Below are 19,252 nucleotides of genomic sequence, written 5' to 3' on the forward strand. Positions count from 1 at the left end.
TTTTTTGAGCAGTTTATATATAAATAAATATTGGCTCAAGAGTGTCCTGCATTTCAATAAAGAACAGGTAGACAGGCACCCCCTGCTGGACGCAACCACACAAAACATATTCAACAAACAATAAAATGCATTGATTTCAATTTGATCAACAAATAAGTTACAGTACACATACATTAACATTATAGTGGAGAATATAAATGGAAGTAGTTTGTCACAAAGCTGACCAGTCCTGGTTTCACCTGCCACGTCCCATCCAGATCAGACACAAATAACTGCAGTAATCCAATGTCTCTCATTTTCTGTTTTCTCTCCCAAAGTACTGAAGCTCATTCAGGACTGTACATTTAATACATTACTTTGTTTATTCCTCTCTTTTTTTGTGGTTTAAACAAGTAATTTTGGTATATGTTTTGGAATTTAATTGGCTTTGGTCTAATTTTGGAGAAATGTCAGAGAACATTCTGATTATTAAATGTGTATTTCACATGCTTCCCATGACACTGTTTTAGAAATAAAACTCACTTTGATATCATGATCATTTTTTTACCTCCAGTAATCAAATGAAATCTAGAATTTTAAATATTTTAAGAGTATGATAGCAAAATTATTATTGAGTCCTGTAATAAAGTTAAAAAAGTAACCAGTACTCTTGTTGATTGAGTTTATTTTACGTGATCTACATAGTTTACTGCTACTTGGGTATAGTAAACTTGCATATATGGTGAGTAATTTTATCATAGAAGGGGAAAAAGAATAAGTTGTGTTTCTTATTATGTGCAGCTTCATTTTTACAACAGCTTTTGCTTTTAAAAATTTGTTACTAATTTCATGCTGAATTTAGCTAATGTGATTTAATTAGAATAATGGGGCATTGGGTTGAAAATAAGCTTTTTTTTTTTTTTTTTTTAAACTTCATACAGGAATCCAACCTCACATGTGTTCTGAATGTGGAAAACAGTTCTGTTACAAAAGTACTCTTCAGATACACACTAGAACTCATACTGGAGAGAAGCCCTATTGCTGTAATGAGTGTGGTAAGCAATTCTGTTACAGAAGTACTCTTCAGATACACTCCAAAATTCACACCAGAGAGAAGCCATATTGCTGTTCTGAATGTGGGAAACGATTCTGTCACAGGAGTAATCTTAGGATACATATTAGGATTCACACTGGCGAGAAGTCATACTGCTGTAATGAATGTGGTAAACAATTCCGTCAAAGGAGTATTCTTCAGAATCATAAAAAAATTCACTCTGGTGAGAAGCCATATTGCTGTTCTCAGTGTGGCAAGCAGTTTTTGAGAAAGAGCCATCTTCAGAGCCATAAAAGAAGTCACACTGGGGAGAAGCCATATTGCTGTTTGGAATGCGGGAAACAATTTTGTGACAGGAGTACTCTCCGGAGACATAGTAGAATTCACACTGGAGAGAAGCCATATTGCTGTTCTCAGTGTGGCAAAGAGTTTATGCAAAGGAGCCATCTTCAGAGCCACAAAAAAATTCACATTGGAGAGAAACCATATTGCTGTTCAAAATGCGGCAAAGAGTTTTCGCAAAGCAGTGGACTTAGGACCCATTCAAGAATTCACACTGGAGAGAGACCATTTTGCTGTTCTGAATGTGGCAAACAATTCTCACGACTAGGTAATCTTCAGAGCCATAAGCGAATTCACACAGGAGAGAAGCCGTATTGCTGTTTTGAATGTGGCAAACAATTTGGGCATATGATCAGCCTTAAGAGACACTCTACAGTTCACACAGGAGAGAAGGTTTGTTGTTCTGAATGTGGCAAACTATTTGCTCATATGATCAGTCTTAAGAGACACTTTACAGTCCATACACAAGAGAAGGAGGAAGAGTTGAAGGAGTAAGTTAGTGGTTGAAAAAGTAAAATATAACCTACCTAACTAAAAGTCCTGAGGAGTCCCTTCACATGGGGGATCTTCGTTGTGCAACATCTATATCAAAACTCTCTAATGAGAATCTATTCTTCTTGTATTCATGCTGGCTGAATTGTCTAGAGATGAAGAGAAGACCTCCAATATGGTTTCAGTCCAGGTGGACAGTATTGCTGACCCCACCACAGGCGGAACTGATTGGACCATAAAAGCATGACATGACCAAGAAATTAAGAGAACTGGACACAAGCCAGAGGTTAATTGAAGATAAAGAGAACATCACGTACTGCTACTTTAATGCAAGAAGTCCAGAAATACTGGCCCTGAGGAGAAGGAATGAGGAGGAGACCTCATGGTGTGGCATTTATTACAAAATGAAACCATCAACAGGCAAACTAAGTTTAAGAAAAAAAGGCATATTTGTAATGAGATTAAAAAATACAAAACAACAAAATACGAACATATCCACTGTCATTGAGTGGGGGAATAACACAGTCTAAAAAATGAAAACTTTGGGATGCCAGCTGGATTGTCCTGTCTAATCTTTAAACAAAAACAGCACACAATGGTTAAGTACCAACAGCAGAGTCCAAAATTCAAAGAAGATAGCCTTGGTAGGCATACTGGACCCATTGTTTCAGTGATCTCTCAACTAGAATGGAGCTCCATCCTGCAGTCAGCTTAGTCCAATAAGTGATGCTCTCTCCTAGGGAGCCTGGGCTTCTTATAGCTCTTGACGAGAAGGGTCGGAGTCAATTGCTGTCATAGGGAGTCTTCTCTGAGCTGTGCAGAGAAAGGGTGACAACACCATTAATGACCGTGCCCCCTCTCATCCTAAGGTGGTACAGTACGTCTCTGATGAGCCCAGAAGGTGCTCCTCTGACGCGCATGTGTAACACAACTCAAAAAATGATAATCATACAAAAGTGGAATGTCCTTATTAGCAGCCAGTTCTTAAATAAAGTTTTACAAAGAGCCATGAGAGATGTATTTTGAAAGAGCTAAAAATGGAAAAACGTAAAATTAAAGGCCACAACAAATGTCAAATTTTCAAAGGCCACAAATATAACAGCACCAGATGGCCAGCAGAAAGGAGTGACCAGAAATAGAAAACTATCAGTAAAAACATTATCAGTACCTTGGCTAAATTCTAAAAGGAAATATCAACTAGAGAAAATGCCAGGAAAAAGTAGAAAAGGACCCCACAATAAAGCACAAAGTTATCCAGGAAATAAAAGAAGACCTTCTGCACCTGCCTAATATGGACAACTACGCAGAAATACAGAGTAGAAAGAAATTATTGAGAATATCATTAAATAACACCATATGCAGTATTATAGCTAAAGTCAACAAAGTCTTAACTGAAATAAAGCAAGCCACATCACTTTTTAAGTAACAGTACAGAGTAAGGAGAAAAGAATAATCCACAATGGAAAATGAAGTAAAATTAAGAATCTGTGTAGGGGAGTGTTATTAATCAAGGCATACAGGCAAGGATTTAAATCCCCCAAAGAGCAAACCAAAATATGCAACTACTGAAATCACAGCATTGTCCATTAACATACGAAGCCTTGAACTTCACATTGTCAAGTAAAACAATGCAAAATGCTGGCAGAAGCTGAAAATGCACTGAAAACAAACAAAAACACAAAGAGAACGTACATATCATGATTGTTCAGGGAAAACCCATAAAAGATGTACAAAATTTTGACAAGGCAACATAGAAGTGACTATAATACTAGACAGTGAAGAAATCGAATTTCTCAGAGAAATAAATATATACAGTGGACCCTTGACTTACAAACTCAATTTGTTTGCGAGGGCTGGTTGTAACTCAAGTTGGTTGTAAGTCAAGACTATTTTTCTCATAAGAAATAATGGAAATACCCATAATGTGCTCCGAACCTCCCACAGCAACACTTACTTAACCTTTTCATAATAAAAAAGGGTTGTATAATGTGCATAATTTACCAAAACACCAATAATTTTTCTAATATACTAACCAAAAAGTTATAAAAAGTGCCTAGCCAACCAGAAACAACAATTTCATACTGTACTCACCATTTAATTTGACATCTTTGGGCTGCAGGAAGGGAGGAGGAGGAGGAGAATGAAACGGAAGGTGGATATTGTTTAGAAGGAGCCTCCTTATGCAAATCTTTTCTTTGCAAAATTGTCGAGATGGTGGATTTTAACATGCTGTACATACTAGCGAGATCAGTCGCACGAACGTCACTCTCATATTTCCACACAATTTCCTTCTTCGTTTCGATTGTGATCGCTGTTTCTCAAGTTAATAATGACAGTAGTCGAGCACTCAGTTCAAAGCTGGTCGTGTAGTGAACTGCTGCAATAATGCACTCCAAAGCAAGCCGGTGCTGACTCAGCTTGATGACATCATCATGTGCCACACCAGCCTGCTAGCTACCATCCCTTAAAAATCGCTTTCTTTACCTTTGTTACCTTCTCTTCCTTCCTTAGCAATTATGCGTCTTGCTTGCCATGGTCTTAGTGAATTATATATATAGACTAGCAGAATACCCGCGCTTCACAGCGGAGAAGTAGTGTGTTAAAGAAGTTATGAAAAAGAAAAGGAAACATTTAAAAAATAACGTAAGATGATTGTTTATGTAATTGTATTGTCATTGATATGAGTAGTGTTGTCATATCTAGCTATATATATATATATATATATATCAAAATACCCGCTTGGCAGCGGAGAAGTAAAAAGAAAAGGAAACATTTTAATAATAACGTAACATGATTGACAATGTAATTGTTTTGTCATTGTCATGAGTGTTGCTGGCATATATAAACATATATATATATATATATATATATACATCATATACTGTATATATATATACACACATATACATATATACATATACAAATATAGACATATATACATATAAATATATATATATATATATATATATATATATATACACACACATATACATATTTACATATATACTGTATATACACATATATATACAAATCTACATATATATATATATCTACATATATATATATTAGGGGTGGGACTCGATTAACAAAATTAATCCAATTAATTAGAGGCTGTGTAAGAATTAATCTTGATTAATCGTATGTAATCGCACACGTAAATTTGCCCCAAATCGCACATTTTTTTTTTAATTTAAAAGGGTTTTAGTGGGCGACAGAATCAAATAATAGACATGGACATGAATATTGTAAGCTCAAGCTGTTTTAATTTCTGAAAAAAAAATGCTTTTAAACTGCATTTGAATTCAAAATAGAAACAAAAATATCATCCCTGGTTAAAATTGGGCAGACTAAAAAATAAAGTGGTAGTTTAAGTACTTTAAGTACATTTTCAGAATAGTATTTTCTTTAAATAATGATAACCAAAATTTCAGCATAAAGTGCAGTTTTTCTTCTTAAAAAAATAAGTCAGAAACATAAAAGGTAATTTGACCAACTTAATCTTTAAACTGAGTAACCTCAGCCAAAATTATTTTGTACATTAGGCTAAAACAGTGTGATCATTAAACATTTTGTAATTAGATGTAATTAGAATTACTAACGGTCACGGAAGTCCAATGATCCCCAGTAAGAGCCACAAAGTCCGCTTTCTGTAATGCATTTAATATTGCTTGCTTTTCAGTGTGCATAAAACCACGCTTTTATCAAGGCTTCGCTCGGGTAGTCTTTTGAAATGAAATTTGCCTCCGATCAGCCTTAGGAACGCGCTTTATTCCGACTCTAACATTTTTGTAGCTGTGATGTGTGCATCAGTGTTATCGATGTACCAGGAAATCATGCATTGACAAAAGTTCCCCTTTGCTTGGAATTAAAAGTGTGATTAAATGCTTTATTTTTTTAACGCGTTATGGAGTACATGCATCGAAGCTTCTCAGCTGTGCTTGTGCTAAGAAAAGTAAACTTTTAAAAATAACGTAACATGATTCTGCGTTAACCGCATATTTTTTCATACGTCCCAAACCAAGGAGATGCGAGGGTAAAATGAATCGGGAAGCGCGTGTACATACTCCCCTCTCGGGAATTGAACCTCGGATGTCGGCGCTAGAGGCGAAGCCTCTACAATTGTGCCACGGTGTGTGGCTTGTCTATTTGAAAGTATGTAGATCGGGGTATATATATATATTCGCAGCGGAGAAGTAGTTTGTTAAAGAAGTTATGAAAAAGAAAAGGAAACATTTTAAAACTAACGTAACATGATTGTCAATATACAGTAATTGTTTTGTGAGTGTTATTGAGTGTTGCTGTCATCAAGGATTTGATTATCATTATTTCTGTCAATCAGGTTCGTATTTGTAGGATGTGTTGTGTTCAAGTTACAATCCGTGTTTGTCAATCGTTGTAAAGATGACAGGTTTCATTCATCGATTCGTTTCTTACTGCATCAATAAACAGCTCGTCTTCTTCTTTATCTGAGATGTGACACACTGCATGCCCGTTTTTTTTTACACTGTCTTCCTTTAGCGGGACATTGACTTTTTCCACCGTGTGCTTTGTTTCTGCAGTAGCTGCACTTATGAATATGATTCTATGTATCAGACGCTTCATATTTTTTTGCTGCCTTCTCAATTGTGTAATTCAGTTTTTGTTCAGCACTCTTTGGAACTGTTGCTTTTTGTCTGTGCACTGCGTCAGTTCACGTGAGCCGCTCGGTGTACATGCATCGAAGTTTCCCAGCTGTGCTGGTGCCATCTCGTGTGATGTCCACAGCTGTATTTAATGTTAGCTAAGACACGGCACTTAAAAGTTTCTCTCGCAGTTTCGCTGAGTTTGTGCCAAACACCACCCTGACCATCTCATCTTCCTGTGCATAAGCACAGTCCCTCACCCGTGAATATTTAGCGGCAGTGTTTCTATTGGATTGCCGCTGACGGACGGCCTTATATGGGCAGGCACTAAATTACAAACGCCAGTGGCAGCCTGTCTATGAACTTAATTTAAACTTTAGGTTTACACCATGCTTTGTTTCCGAAGTAGCAGCACTCATGAATATGGTTGTAAATGTCAGTCGCTCACTTCTTATTGTTTTGCTGCCTTCTCAATTATATAATGCATGTTTTGTTCAGCGCTATTTTTTAGCTCTTCCTGGTTTTCTATGTACTGTGTTGATAGTCAGTTCACGTGATTACGTGGGAGGCGTGATGATGTCACATGAAACTCCGCCCCCCACGGCCGTCCAGCTCAACTCCATTACAGTATATAGAGAAAAATAGCTTCCAGTTATGACCATTACGTGTAGCATTTCGAAATGAAACCCAACTTTTGTAAGTAAGCTGTAAGGAATGAGCCTGCCAAATTTCAGCCTTCTACCTACACGGGAAGTTGGAGAATTAGTGATGAGTCAGTGAGTGAGTGAGTGAGTCAGTCAGTGAGGGCTTTGCCTTTTATTAGTATAGATAAATCACTGCACTGACTGAAATTACGTCTACAAACACATGTATCTGGGCTCCGACTGACGCTTACGAATGCTCTCGGCTGTTTGTTTACAATCAAATAAGCGGATGCACGTGACCGCATTCGGGTCATAACGCAAGATGCTGGTTGTAAATCAAAACAAAAATTTTGGTTGTTAATCAAGTTGTTCGCTGGCCAATTGTATATCAAGGGTCGACTGTATGAGATTGTTCAAGAGCACAATAAAGAAGCAGACTGGTTAATCAAACTACAGACAGACCTTGAAAAGAAAGTCATTTCAAAAATGGCTTCAGTTGGCAATGGAAGAAGCAGCCACCACACTCAGAACCACTGCTAACTGGAAAATGCATAGCCAAGGCAGCACATCCAACTTCTGGCTCAAACAGCTAACGGCAGCACACCAGAATATGTCAGAGTGTAAAAACATGTTAATGAAACATTCGTAGATGACGCCACAGAGGCTTACCCCAGGAATGACATTCATACTTCCAACACCAGAGCAAACCAAATAACTCCCTTCCCATAATGTATCTAAACACACAGAAGACCTTTGCAGCAGCAGGCACCAATAGAATTTACAATCACCAGGATCGAAAAAAACATAATGGCAACAGAACAGAAATTGAAATAAAACAACGTCACATAGCACTGAAGACCAGCTATTGTTAAATAAAGTAATTATGGAGAGCTGCAAGAAGGGAAGAAAAAAACTGAGTGTGGCTTGGATTAACTGTCGAAAAGACTTTAATGGTATACCGTGCACTTGGATTCATAAATGTTTGGAAGTGTATAAAATCCACCCTGCTATCATGAGTTGAATTTCAAATAATCCTTTACCACTTGTAGACAACCCTTCAGCTTTAATATAACAAATGCCAAGTTACAAGTCCATCATTAATATTAGAAGGGAAATGTTTCAAGGAGTCTTGTTATCATCACACTTGTGCGTATTCTTGAACCCTGTAATCAGCCCCCTCAATATCCTCAGTCATTGTTCATTAATAGGACACAAAGTCAACTCCTTTTTTGCTGCTAAGTTTAAAACTTCAGATAATGATAAGTCAAGACATGGTGTACTCTGAGAGAGTTGAACAGCCCATTGTCTTAAAATACAGCTGCTGAGAACTAAACAGGCCACTATTTTAGAAAATATACACATAGAATTTAAATCTCTGCATTAATATTTTCTTATATCCATCCATCCATTATCTAACCTGCTATATCCTAAGTATAGGGTCACGGGGGGTCTGCTGGAGCCAATCCCAGGGCGCAAGTCAGGAAACAAACCCCGGGCAGGGCGCCAGCCTAATACAGGGCGCACACACACACACAGGACAATTTAGAGGCGCCAATGCACTTAACCTGCATGTCTTTGGACTGTGGGAGGAAACCAGAGCACCCAGAGGAAACCCACGCAGACACGGGGAGAACATGCAAACTCCACAAAGGGAGGACACAGGAAGCGAACCCAGGTCTCCTTACTGCGAGGCAGCAGTGCTACCGCTGTGCCACTGTGTCACCCATTTTCTTATATCAATGCTTTTAATTAATTTAAAATAAAATGTGTTATATTAGCTACCTTTAACTCATAGAAGTTAAAAGCTTTTGTCTGTTTTTTCGATCAGCTCAAGGCCATTTGCTCTGTCTGCCTGCTTAAACACTAGTATGAGGTGATGACAAGCCAAGGAAAGCAAATTTTATAAGAAAACGTAGTGCTCTTGACTTTTAAGAGATGCAGCTGCCTGAACCTGCAGCCTTGAGGGATTCTTGTGCAATAATTAATTTGAAGCAGACCAATTTCTTATATCTGAGTCCTCCTGATTCCAACTTAGCAGGGGGAACTGATCGGCAAGCAAGTCTCAGTCGCCTGCATGGGGTAAGGAGTAGTCTTAGCAAGTTTTAGTCAAAAGATGGACATAAGGCCAGGTGATGGGCATTAAGTAATGGTGGGAAAAACTAGAAGGAGGAAGAGTATTTTGCATAGATGATAAGAAATGTAATATAAACCGATGCACTTCCTAGTTTAAGCACTTACTGCATGGTTAAGTCTCGTTGTTACATTGCTGTGTAATAAATATTTTTGAACGCTCTGTTGCATAAGTTGCTTTTCTTTCACAATTTACATGTTATGTATGTGAACTGTGTCATAATTATAGGGTTTGATTATTTAGCTATGTGCTATTGGTCTGCAGTTCAGAGATGGCAGTGGGGTTTATGGGAAATAAAGATAAAGGAGATAGGTGTTATACTTAACGCATGTCAGTGTCTCTCTTTCAAACAGTGTATCTTCTATTGGGACATGCAGCACTACACATTTTAAGCGCAAGTGCGACCTTTCAGTTCACACAGATTACACCTTTATGCGAATGTCTGTTTGAAGACTGCTTTCCTCTCATTTAAAACTGGGCACTAGGTTGTTTTACCGTGTTAGTCATTATGGATGCAATGAGAAGTCAAGCAAAATGACACCTTTCATGGGTTAACTAAAAAGATTACAATATGCATCTTTCGAGGCAATTCAAGCCCCATCTTACCTGAAGAAGCGGTCTGAGTTGCCTCGAAAGCCTGCATATTGTAATCTTTTTAGTTTGCCAATGAAAGGTGTCATTTTGGTTGACTTAAAATTGAGCAGAAACAGGGATGACAGTAGGAGCGCGCACTTAATAAAAACCAGAACGAGTGAACGCGCGTGCACGTAAATAGCCGGCAATGCCTCCGCCTGTGACGTCATCAAAGGCGACGAAAGCGGAGGTAGGCAAAAGTGTACTACATTTGTAAATAGTAAATTTGAAGTGGTAAGGTGATAGGTCCTTGCGTTTGAGCTGCCGACTTTAAAAAGCACAGCACGATCCAAAGGTAGAAGGTAAGTGATCCGAGTTTGGGGTCGTCGGTTCATGTACATGAGCTGTTGCATTCGATTTATTCAGTGTTACATACAGTGCACAACCCGACTCGCAAGTAACAACAGGAGTTTTAGTTCTCTCTTAGAGTGAATTGTCATTTATAGTCACTACGGCCGATTAATATTCGTCCCTTACCTTTTATTCCTTTGGTGTCCTTGTGGGCATCGCTGGCTTCTTTTACAGTTCAAGGAGGAGTCCGTTCCACACAGAAATAGCATTTCTATTTTTGCACATCTGAATACAATAACGCACTGTTCGGTCAAAGATACACTTGCGACACCAAACGGCGGTACGGTCATTGCCTTCCAATACATTCATCAAAGAAAACACACACTGCCACCTTCTCCAATGCCAATATTAGAGCACCGAAAACATGCAATGTGATTTTTCCTTATTTGGTGAAACAGCAATAAATGCCTAGATCATGGAAAAGGCTCTATATAAATAAGTAAATTATTATCCATCCAGCTATATCCAAACTAAAGGGTCGCGGGGGTCTGCTGGAGCCAATCCCAGCTAACACAGGGCGCAAGGCAGGAAACAAACCCGGGCAGGGTCCCAGCCCACCGCAGGGCGCGCGCGCACACACACACCAGGCACAATTTAGGATCGCCAATGCACCTAACCTGCATGTCTTTGGACTGTGGGAGGAAACCGGAGCACCTGGGGGAAACCCACGTAGACATGGGTAGAACATGCAAACTCCACGCCGGGAGGACCCGAGAAGCGAACACAGGGCTCCTAACTGCGAGACAGCAGCGCAACCCACCGTCGCACTCATAAATTATTATTATTATTGTAAAAGTACAATGAATACACGGAAAGCTGTTTTACGGTAACATTAAAGAATTCCTTCCAACATCTAAACAGATATTCTCATACAGCTCCTTAAACAGATTACTTTTTCTTCCAGTTCAAGGTAAAACATCATTTTCCCATTGAGGTTTATTTGGGCTCTTCCAATGTAACAAAATGAGTATTTTTGCATACCATACTTTTTCCATTAAATAATTTGCACATTTCAGTAATTTCCAATACAAACATTAATAGAACCAATATTCAATATCAAAATGGTTTAAATTATATTAGAAATTATTGAAGTTTAAAAGCCTTAACAAAGTAATAGGCTTCATTGTTTTTTTTGTTTTTTTGTTTTTTTTGGATTTTAAACCTAAGTGAGTAAAAGTGAGGGTACGCTCCATAACCCATCATACCCAGGACATGCATTGTTTGAACACCTGCCTTCAGGCAGACGTTTCAGATTCATAAAGACTAAGACAAATAGACAGAGAAACAGTTTCTATCTTTTAGCCATCACCATGCTGAATGCTGCTAAGTGGTCAATCTGACTGAGTGCACCTTCATGTTTATAATATAATACACTGTCATGGTTGCAATACAGCTCTAGGTTAACATTAGATAAGGGACAAGTGCAATATGACGTATGTATGAGTGGAAAACATTATTCTGCTGTTACAGACTATTTTGGTATTTATTTTATTCCCTCTTTATTTTAGTTTTAACTTGAATAATTGTGTTTTTGTTTAGTTTTTATTTTATTTTTTTGCACTGGAAAATTAAACCTAAAAATGTCGTTGTACAATGTCTCAATGCTACAATGACAATAAAGATTTTGATTTTTTCATCTGTACTCTTTAAAGAGTGCTATACAAAATTAAACTGATAGTAAGTTGTCAAAGTGTAACAGTATGTATCAAATTTGAAAAATACACACACAAAAATGCATAAGCAAAAAATAAGTATTCAATTGATTCTGTAGCCCCTTTACATAACACACAAGCATCTCTTATGTCAAGGAACTTGTGTCCTGTTTTATTAAATGGGTAGTATCTGACCTATATTTTAAACAATTTTCAAATCACTTTTATGAATTATTAACGCCGTATACAATTATTTAACCTCTTGTCAGATATGTTAACTCAAGTTTTGGACAATAAAGTAATGAAAAGTGACTGTTTTGGAGCAATTGCCTTTAATTAAAGAGGAGAAAGGAAAGGAGAGAGAGAGTCACAACAATTTAATGCTTTCTTATTGAAGAGATATTTTTAAATTTTGTAGAAAAGTCAGAATAGGCAATTGTGGCAGAAAAAAACTGGGTCGGCTTAGGACGGCAAGTCAAGCTGCTCCACTCGTGGCACAAGAGAACACAAAAGTATTTCAGAAAGGTTTTCCTTTGCAGAGCCACAAAATAGTAAAAACCAGGTGCTTAATCTTTTGTATTCTTCAGCTTGTGCAGCATTCAAACATAAAACTAACTGTTCAGAACTCTGCGTTTTGCCATCTTACCAATTAAGTTTTAATGGTAAACTAGTCCCATGCCACTTTTTACCCTCAATCTCTAAATGTCACTATAAATCGTTAACATGCAATACAAACTTTTATTATTCATAATGCACTTAACGCTGCTGTACTCTGCCGCCCACCCTGCAGAGCTGCGTCTGCTGTCAGTAATTTAGATTGGCTCTGCTTTTCTTACAGCAATCACTTGATGATTATTATCAGTTAAATGATGAACCAATAAAATGCTGTTATTAAACAATTTATCTTAGAATATCGATCCACTGTTTTTGTTTTTATACTCATTGTGGACAGTAATTATGTCTGTAAAGTAAAAGACAAGTCCTCAACATTTGTTTATGAAAGGCATGCAAATGTAAAAGTAATTCTGAAAGGGTATACTGTACAGTATTAGCAGAAACTCTACTATATAATAAAACACTACTGTGTGTGTGTTTGGTGCCCCATAAGCAATCTGATTGGTCAGTTTAGTTACTCAGTCAAACGAGATTGTGACATGAAATTCCAGGTAAGAGATGTTGACCCACACGAGGGATGCAACATTTAGTACCCAATTGGGACAAATCTTTTTGTTAAAAGTAGTTAAAAATGGAGCATTTCAATGACAGCAAAGAAAGTAATGTACCGAGCAATGTTGAATCACAAAATACTGATGATGCACAAACTGAGTCACCTTCAAAGACAGGAAACATAAAGCAGACGGAAGGTGAGCAGCACACCTTGAAACGACAGAGTCGGGGAAGCTGCCTTTACTGGAGAACAATTGAGAGAAGAAGCGCTGGGCTTGAGTAGTTAAGATAAAAAGCAAAGGAGAGCTCAGACTTCATTGCTGGATGTCTATTTCAACATTAAAACAGTTTGGCCTTCTATTGTAAAACTTAACTAAGCTATTGGTAAGTTCATATAAAGTTTTAATGATCTGGTCAAAGAAAACCCCTATATTAAAAAACAAAAAAAACGTAATTTATTAAAAATTAAAGTATATATCATTTACTATGTCAAATGGTTTGTGAAACTCAATGAGTAGTAATAGTAGTTCACTATTTAACTATTCACAATAATACTTAAGGTCCATTATCAGTTGAATGCCCCACAACCCTACTCAGGATAAAGGAGTCTTTAAAAATGGCATGGTATGGTATCACATGAATATTATTTGATATTTGTCTTCCCTTTAATAAAGTTACATTTAGATTCAGTTATAATGTTGTCTAGGTCTGATTTATAAGATCTAGCCAACATTAAAAAAAATTATTTTGTAATCATTATTAAGCAGGGTGATAGGGTGCCACTTATCAATTAATTAAGTGCTTTTATGAAAGTAATTACTACTTGTTTCATACTAAGTGTATTAAGTAATGAATGAATCCCCATAAATCACAAGTTAAAGTATAGCAAGTTTGTGAAGCGTGCCTCAAAACATTTAGCAGTTAACCCAGCTTTTGCTTTTCAAATTAGGAATGCTTTACTTCTTGCACAGTTTCCCCTAATTCCTTGTTATCAATCACTGCATTCTTAACTGAATTGAGGAAGCTGAGCTCTGTCAGGGTGGGTATTGGCTTTATGCTAGCCGTTCTAAAAATCAGCAACAGTCCTGCACAGTTCACTGTATCACTGCATATTGCTTCACCAACATTCACTGTCCTTATCATATTGTTTTACTCATTCCTCTTCTCAAGCCCAAATAAATGTCTACTGTTTTTTTTTTTTTTTTTATTTCTGTTTCTTCCAGGAGTCATTCCATGTCTAATCAACTCATACACTTCAGCCTCAACAAATTCTGAAAAAATACCAGGTGTACCCATGTTATCCAGAAGACATACTGCCAATTTTTTTTTGTCCATGTAAAATCAATACTTTCCAAGACACAGCCAGTTTTGTGAGGGGAGAGGGGTGTCAAATTTAACACAGCTTTATTTTTTCAGCAATTTCTCAAGACCACATCTCAAGAACTAAACCACCTAGTAGGCTCAGATTTTGTATACTGGTACATTTATAGGTGTAGTGTGTAACCATAACCATAATGTATGGTCCAGATGACACCACTTGGCACGAGCAGACCTTCAAAACTGGAACAAAAATATTTTGCGTCTTTGGCTTTGCCATGTTAAGGCTTTCAAAAGGCAGAAAGCACACTTCTAACTGATGCAGCCTGCTGAAATGTTTTCCATGTTTAGATACCTCAAAGGGTTATAAGCAAACAAGAAACTGCATCTGAGTTTCACCATCAGACCTCTCAAATGTGAAAAAATCATTTTGGGTCTTATTTCCAGACCAGCTTAATGCACTGTTTTAAAATTATTTTCCTGTATCCTACATGGCCCCTTCTTTCTCAAAAAACAACTTTACTGTCATTTTTATTTTCCTTTCTACACATGGGTTAATTTCACGATTTGTCAGTAATGATAATCATCAAGTTATTCATCACTAATTTGGGTATAGGATTAATGGAAAAAAAAAAACCACATGAACAATGCTGATGGATTTATGATTAAATACAACACTAGTTTCTGAGGCTAGGGATCTGTGCCAGCAATCGGAAGGTTGCCAGTTTGAATCCTGTAAATGACAGACATGACTCCACTTCGTTGGGACCTTGAGCAAGGCCCTTAACCTGCAATTGCTCCATCCTGGGTATGACGTTAATTTGCATCCAGCACTACAAGCAGGTCGTCCGACTTGCAGGGAAAATTTGGGGGTTGGTGGCAGAATTGCCACTCCAGCAACTGTAAAAAAATCCTCACACTGTTCCAGTGTGGTGCACTCGGGTCCCAATCCAAGTGGATTGTCATGTGGTGGGTGCAGCAATGCATGATCAGCGCTCACTCCTAACCTCTCTAGTTATAATGAAATGTTAACATCTTGGTATTGGAGCAGCAGGAATGTGCCCCATTTCATTTCTGTTTCAATCGACGTGCAGAGTGTACAGCATCTTTGTCTTGGAGATCAAGATGGCACTGTAGCCTCTCACTAACTGTTGTAGGTGCAGTAAGCAGTGCAATGACACACTGAGATGGCACCCAACAAATATCATCTCTAGGTGGCCAATGGAAAGATTGTGCAGGATAGTTTGGATGCATAAAGTATATCTGGATGTCTGATTCTGCTTCACTCTTGTCACAAATCACAACAATCAAATATTTTTCATTGTGCAACATCCCAGCTTAGCCTCCAACAGGACACTTGTCTAATGTAAGGGACGCATTTGATCCATCAGGAGTGTTATAGCGAGAGGGCAGGACCTCCTCTGCTGCTTCAGTGGTAGATATTCAGGGTAGTCAATTGACCGTCTTCACCAGATTCCCGGCTGACTTTGAGTTTGCCATCTTCTGTAGGGATGGTACTGTTTTGGCCTTGGAGAATCACATTCTGTGCTCAGCAACATGAGATAAGACATCATCATTTAATATTAAAGCAAGTTTGAGATTTTTGATAACTTATTGATTGAAAACTCACTGAATACTATTATTGACACCTGGCACATTCAGCCAATGTTTAGGATGGAAAATAAACATGAAAGGTTTGCATAAGAAAAGTAAGGTGTGTTAATAAAGAAGGGACCATGCAGAATAAATGAAAAATATTTTTAAAAATTATTTGCACATTCCCACATACTGTTCGGGTGCCCTGAAAATTAAATCCAAAATGATTTTTTTGGATTTGAGAGGTTTGCTGTTCAAACCTTGATACAGTTACTGTCGCGTTTATTGCATTTTCAAAAAGCCTATATAGTTATCTGAATAAAGAAAACAAAGGTCTGTGTTGGTTACAAATTAGTGCTTATGAGGCCTAAACATAACTAAGCCAAAAACTAAAATTAAATTTTGGTCAATTTTAAAGGGCTACTTTGACTATGTAGGGTCATCTGGAGCAAATGTTTTAATTTCATCACATGCTACAACAATTAATGTACCAGCACACAAAGTCTGAGTGTGCTCGGTGGTATGGTTCTTGAGCTATGGACTTGAGAAATTTGATGAAAAACTGAGACGGGGTAACATCGACTCCCACCTCCCCTCGGTGAACTGGCTGCATCCTGGAAAGTATTGAGAAAAAAAAAAACTTACAGGATGACTCCTGACTAACATGGATACACCTGGTAAATTTTCCAGAATTTTTTGAGTCCGAAGTGTTTGTGCCGTTGGTAGATTTGATATGGAATGACCCTCCACTTATCCTTATTTTATCTATTGTTGTAATCTTTCGTACTCAATAGCATTAACAAAGTTTTCCATTTTGTATTTATTAAAAGTTACAATTTCAAAATATTGCTGGGATTGGCTCCAGCAGACCCCCGTGACCCTGTAGTTAGGATATAGCGGGTTGGATTGAATGGATGAAATCCTGTTTATTTATTTTTTCGATTCTCTTTTTTAATTTCCACACTTTTAATTTTAGATTATAAAAGCTCCCAGTTTTTTCCATGTACTTTACTTTCCAATGCAAAATTCTACAGTTAATGAAGAAGTATATATGTAAGCTCTTGAACAAATCACATTTATCAAATAATCTGTTATTTAATTTCTAGTTTTTTCCATCTTTTTGTAATCGTTGTAGACCTATATATCTAATATTCCATAATAATGTTGGTTAATATATTGATCTATAATCAGATTTTCAGTCATGTCAGAATTATCTACTTTTATTAATTAATTTATCCTAAAACCTGCCACCTGCACAGGAGAAGACCAAGGTGTTGTTACAAAGGACTCCATAGTGTGACTGTACAATAAACTCCTGCTCTCACTATGTGCAGAGTACAGCGACCCAACTAAAACTAACACCTTTCTTATGAACAATTTATTTGTAAACTGATAAGTGAATGATCTGTTTTATGTTGTTTCACATTTAATACTGTGCATTAAAAGTAACTTTAATCAATGAACATTGAAAAACAATTGTCCCATTTCAACAAGTGCATCAGAAATAGGTGAAGATTTAATAGTACCACAGTGTAATCTGAAAGCTTGTATTTAGATTTAAAAAAACTGGATGTTATTTAAAGATTGAATCTGATCCAGTAAATGTACAACCGTAACCTAAAACATGATATTATTTAATCTCAATAACAGTTAAATGTTTTTTGGCCAAACACCTTGTATATAAATGTCTATGCGTGGAAGTGTGTGCGTCTGTCTGTCTGTCCAGCCCAGAAGTGAGTGGATACACAATTGAGGCCAGCACATTGGCAAAAGTGAAACCTCTGAAGACAGAGTCACTCGCTTAGCTGCTAATACAGAAGTGAGGCGAGCACATCGGCAAAATGGTATCCCCTTTACTCCCACCACCAATACACAAGTGAGGTGAGCACGTCAGCAAAACGAAACCTCTGAAGAAAGACAAAGTTGCTTAGCCGCTAATGCACAAGCAATGCGAGCACGTTGGTAACGCAAATCCACCTGGAGTAGTTCCTTCCAATTACCTGACATCTCTACATTTCAATTTTTTTTTTCTATTTCAATAGTTTCTAGGACCCCGTGCTGTCTTACACAGCTAGTATTCACATAAACATCTAAGTATGTTTATTACCATTTACATGTATTGATAAATTTTGTTTAAATGAGACGTCCAAGTTATTTTACTTGGAAATCAATCGAAAATGTAATCTATGATACAACAGTTTGATCACATTATTTAAGATGTGGTGCAGGTCTTTTAATCCTCGTTATGAGTAATTGTGTTTCTAACTGAAAAGTGTATTAGTGTACTCGCAGGACTCACAGGACTTTCAGCAAATGAATCATTCAGCAGAAGTTCGTCAAGAAACGCAATGGGGGCTCCTTTATACCAACAGCAATATGTCTGCATGATGCCTCACTGGGACTGCCAAGTCAGAACTTTTCTTTCTTTTGAATTGTTCTTGATTTATAGTAATGGCGGTGTGTGTTCAGACTAAAGTGTGTGTATATATTTATTTAATTACTTATCTACTCTCCCTGGGGATGAATACAGATCTATCCATCTATCTGTCATATTTATTGTATATAGTGCCCTTCATCCATCTGTCTATCTGTGAAACATTTCTATCTCTCTAACAGCCTCTGTTGCATTTGGACACGTCAAACAGGAAGTTCGTTTCTTTCTCAATTTTGCATCTTCCTTAAGTTAACCAGCCTCTCCATGTGAAGAAGTGAAATGGAGATGAAAGGGACTCTGAGCTATTCCTTTCTGATGACAAACATTTACACTTTGAATACTGGCACAGCAATATTAGTAATGTTAAATGAGCTGTTTTAGTTTTAAGTTAACATTTCAGATTTTACTGTGTGCTCTGAAAACATTTTAGACAATTCTCAACAATATACACTTGTGCTCATAATTTACATACCTTGGCAGAATTTGTGACTTGTACGGCTTGTGGGCTTGTAGGTTTCTCTTGGCAGCTCGACAAATGATCCTGGCAGTCCATCCATCCATTATCCACCGCTTATCTGAGGTCAGGTCGTGGGGGCAGCAGCCTAAGCAGGGAAGCCCACACCTCCCTCTTCCCTCTACTGCCAGCAATATGGACCAAGCTCTGACGGCAGTTGTACAGGGACCGACCAGCTCTTATCAGGGGGTCCGTACCCCATACTCTCGGAGCACCCCCCACAGGATTCCCCGAGGGACACAGTCGAATGCCTTTTCCAAGTTCACAAAACACATGTAGACTGGTTGGGCAAACTCCCATGCCCTCCAGGATCCTGTCAAGGGT

The 19,252-nt window shown here is 37.6% G+C and overlaps 1 protein-coding gene across 1 annotated transcript in view; it reads left to right on the forward strand.

The window, feature by feature from the left end:
• LOC120534663 (zinc finger protein 850-like) overlaps positions 1-19,252 on the forward strand; it is a 38,099-nt gene that overhangs the window by 8,429 nt on the left and 10,418 nt on the right. The window contains exon 3 of the mRNA XM_039762254.1: positions 921-1,866. Within this exon, the coding sequence (XP_039618188.1) occupies positions 921-1,866 (946 nt within the window). The remainder of the gene's footprint in view (positions 1-920; positions 1,867-19,252) is intronic.

The sequence above is a fragment of the Polypterus senegalus genome, chromosome 8 (assembly GCF_016835505.1).
Source record: "Polypterus senegalus isolate Bchr_013 chromosome 8, ASM1683550v1, whole genome shotgun sequence".
Taxonomy (NCBI): Eukaryota; Metazoa; Chordata; class Cladistia; order Polypteriformes; family Polypteridae; genus Polypterus; species Polypterus senegalus.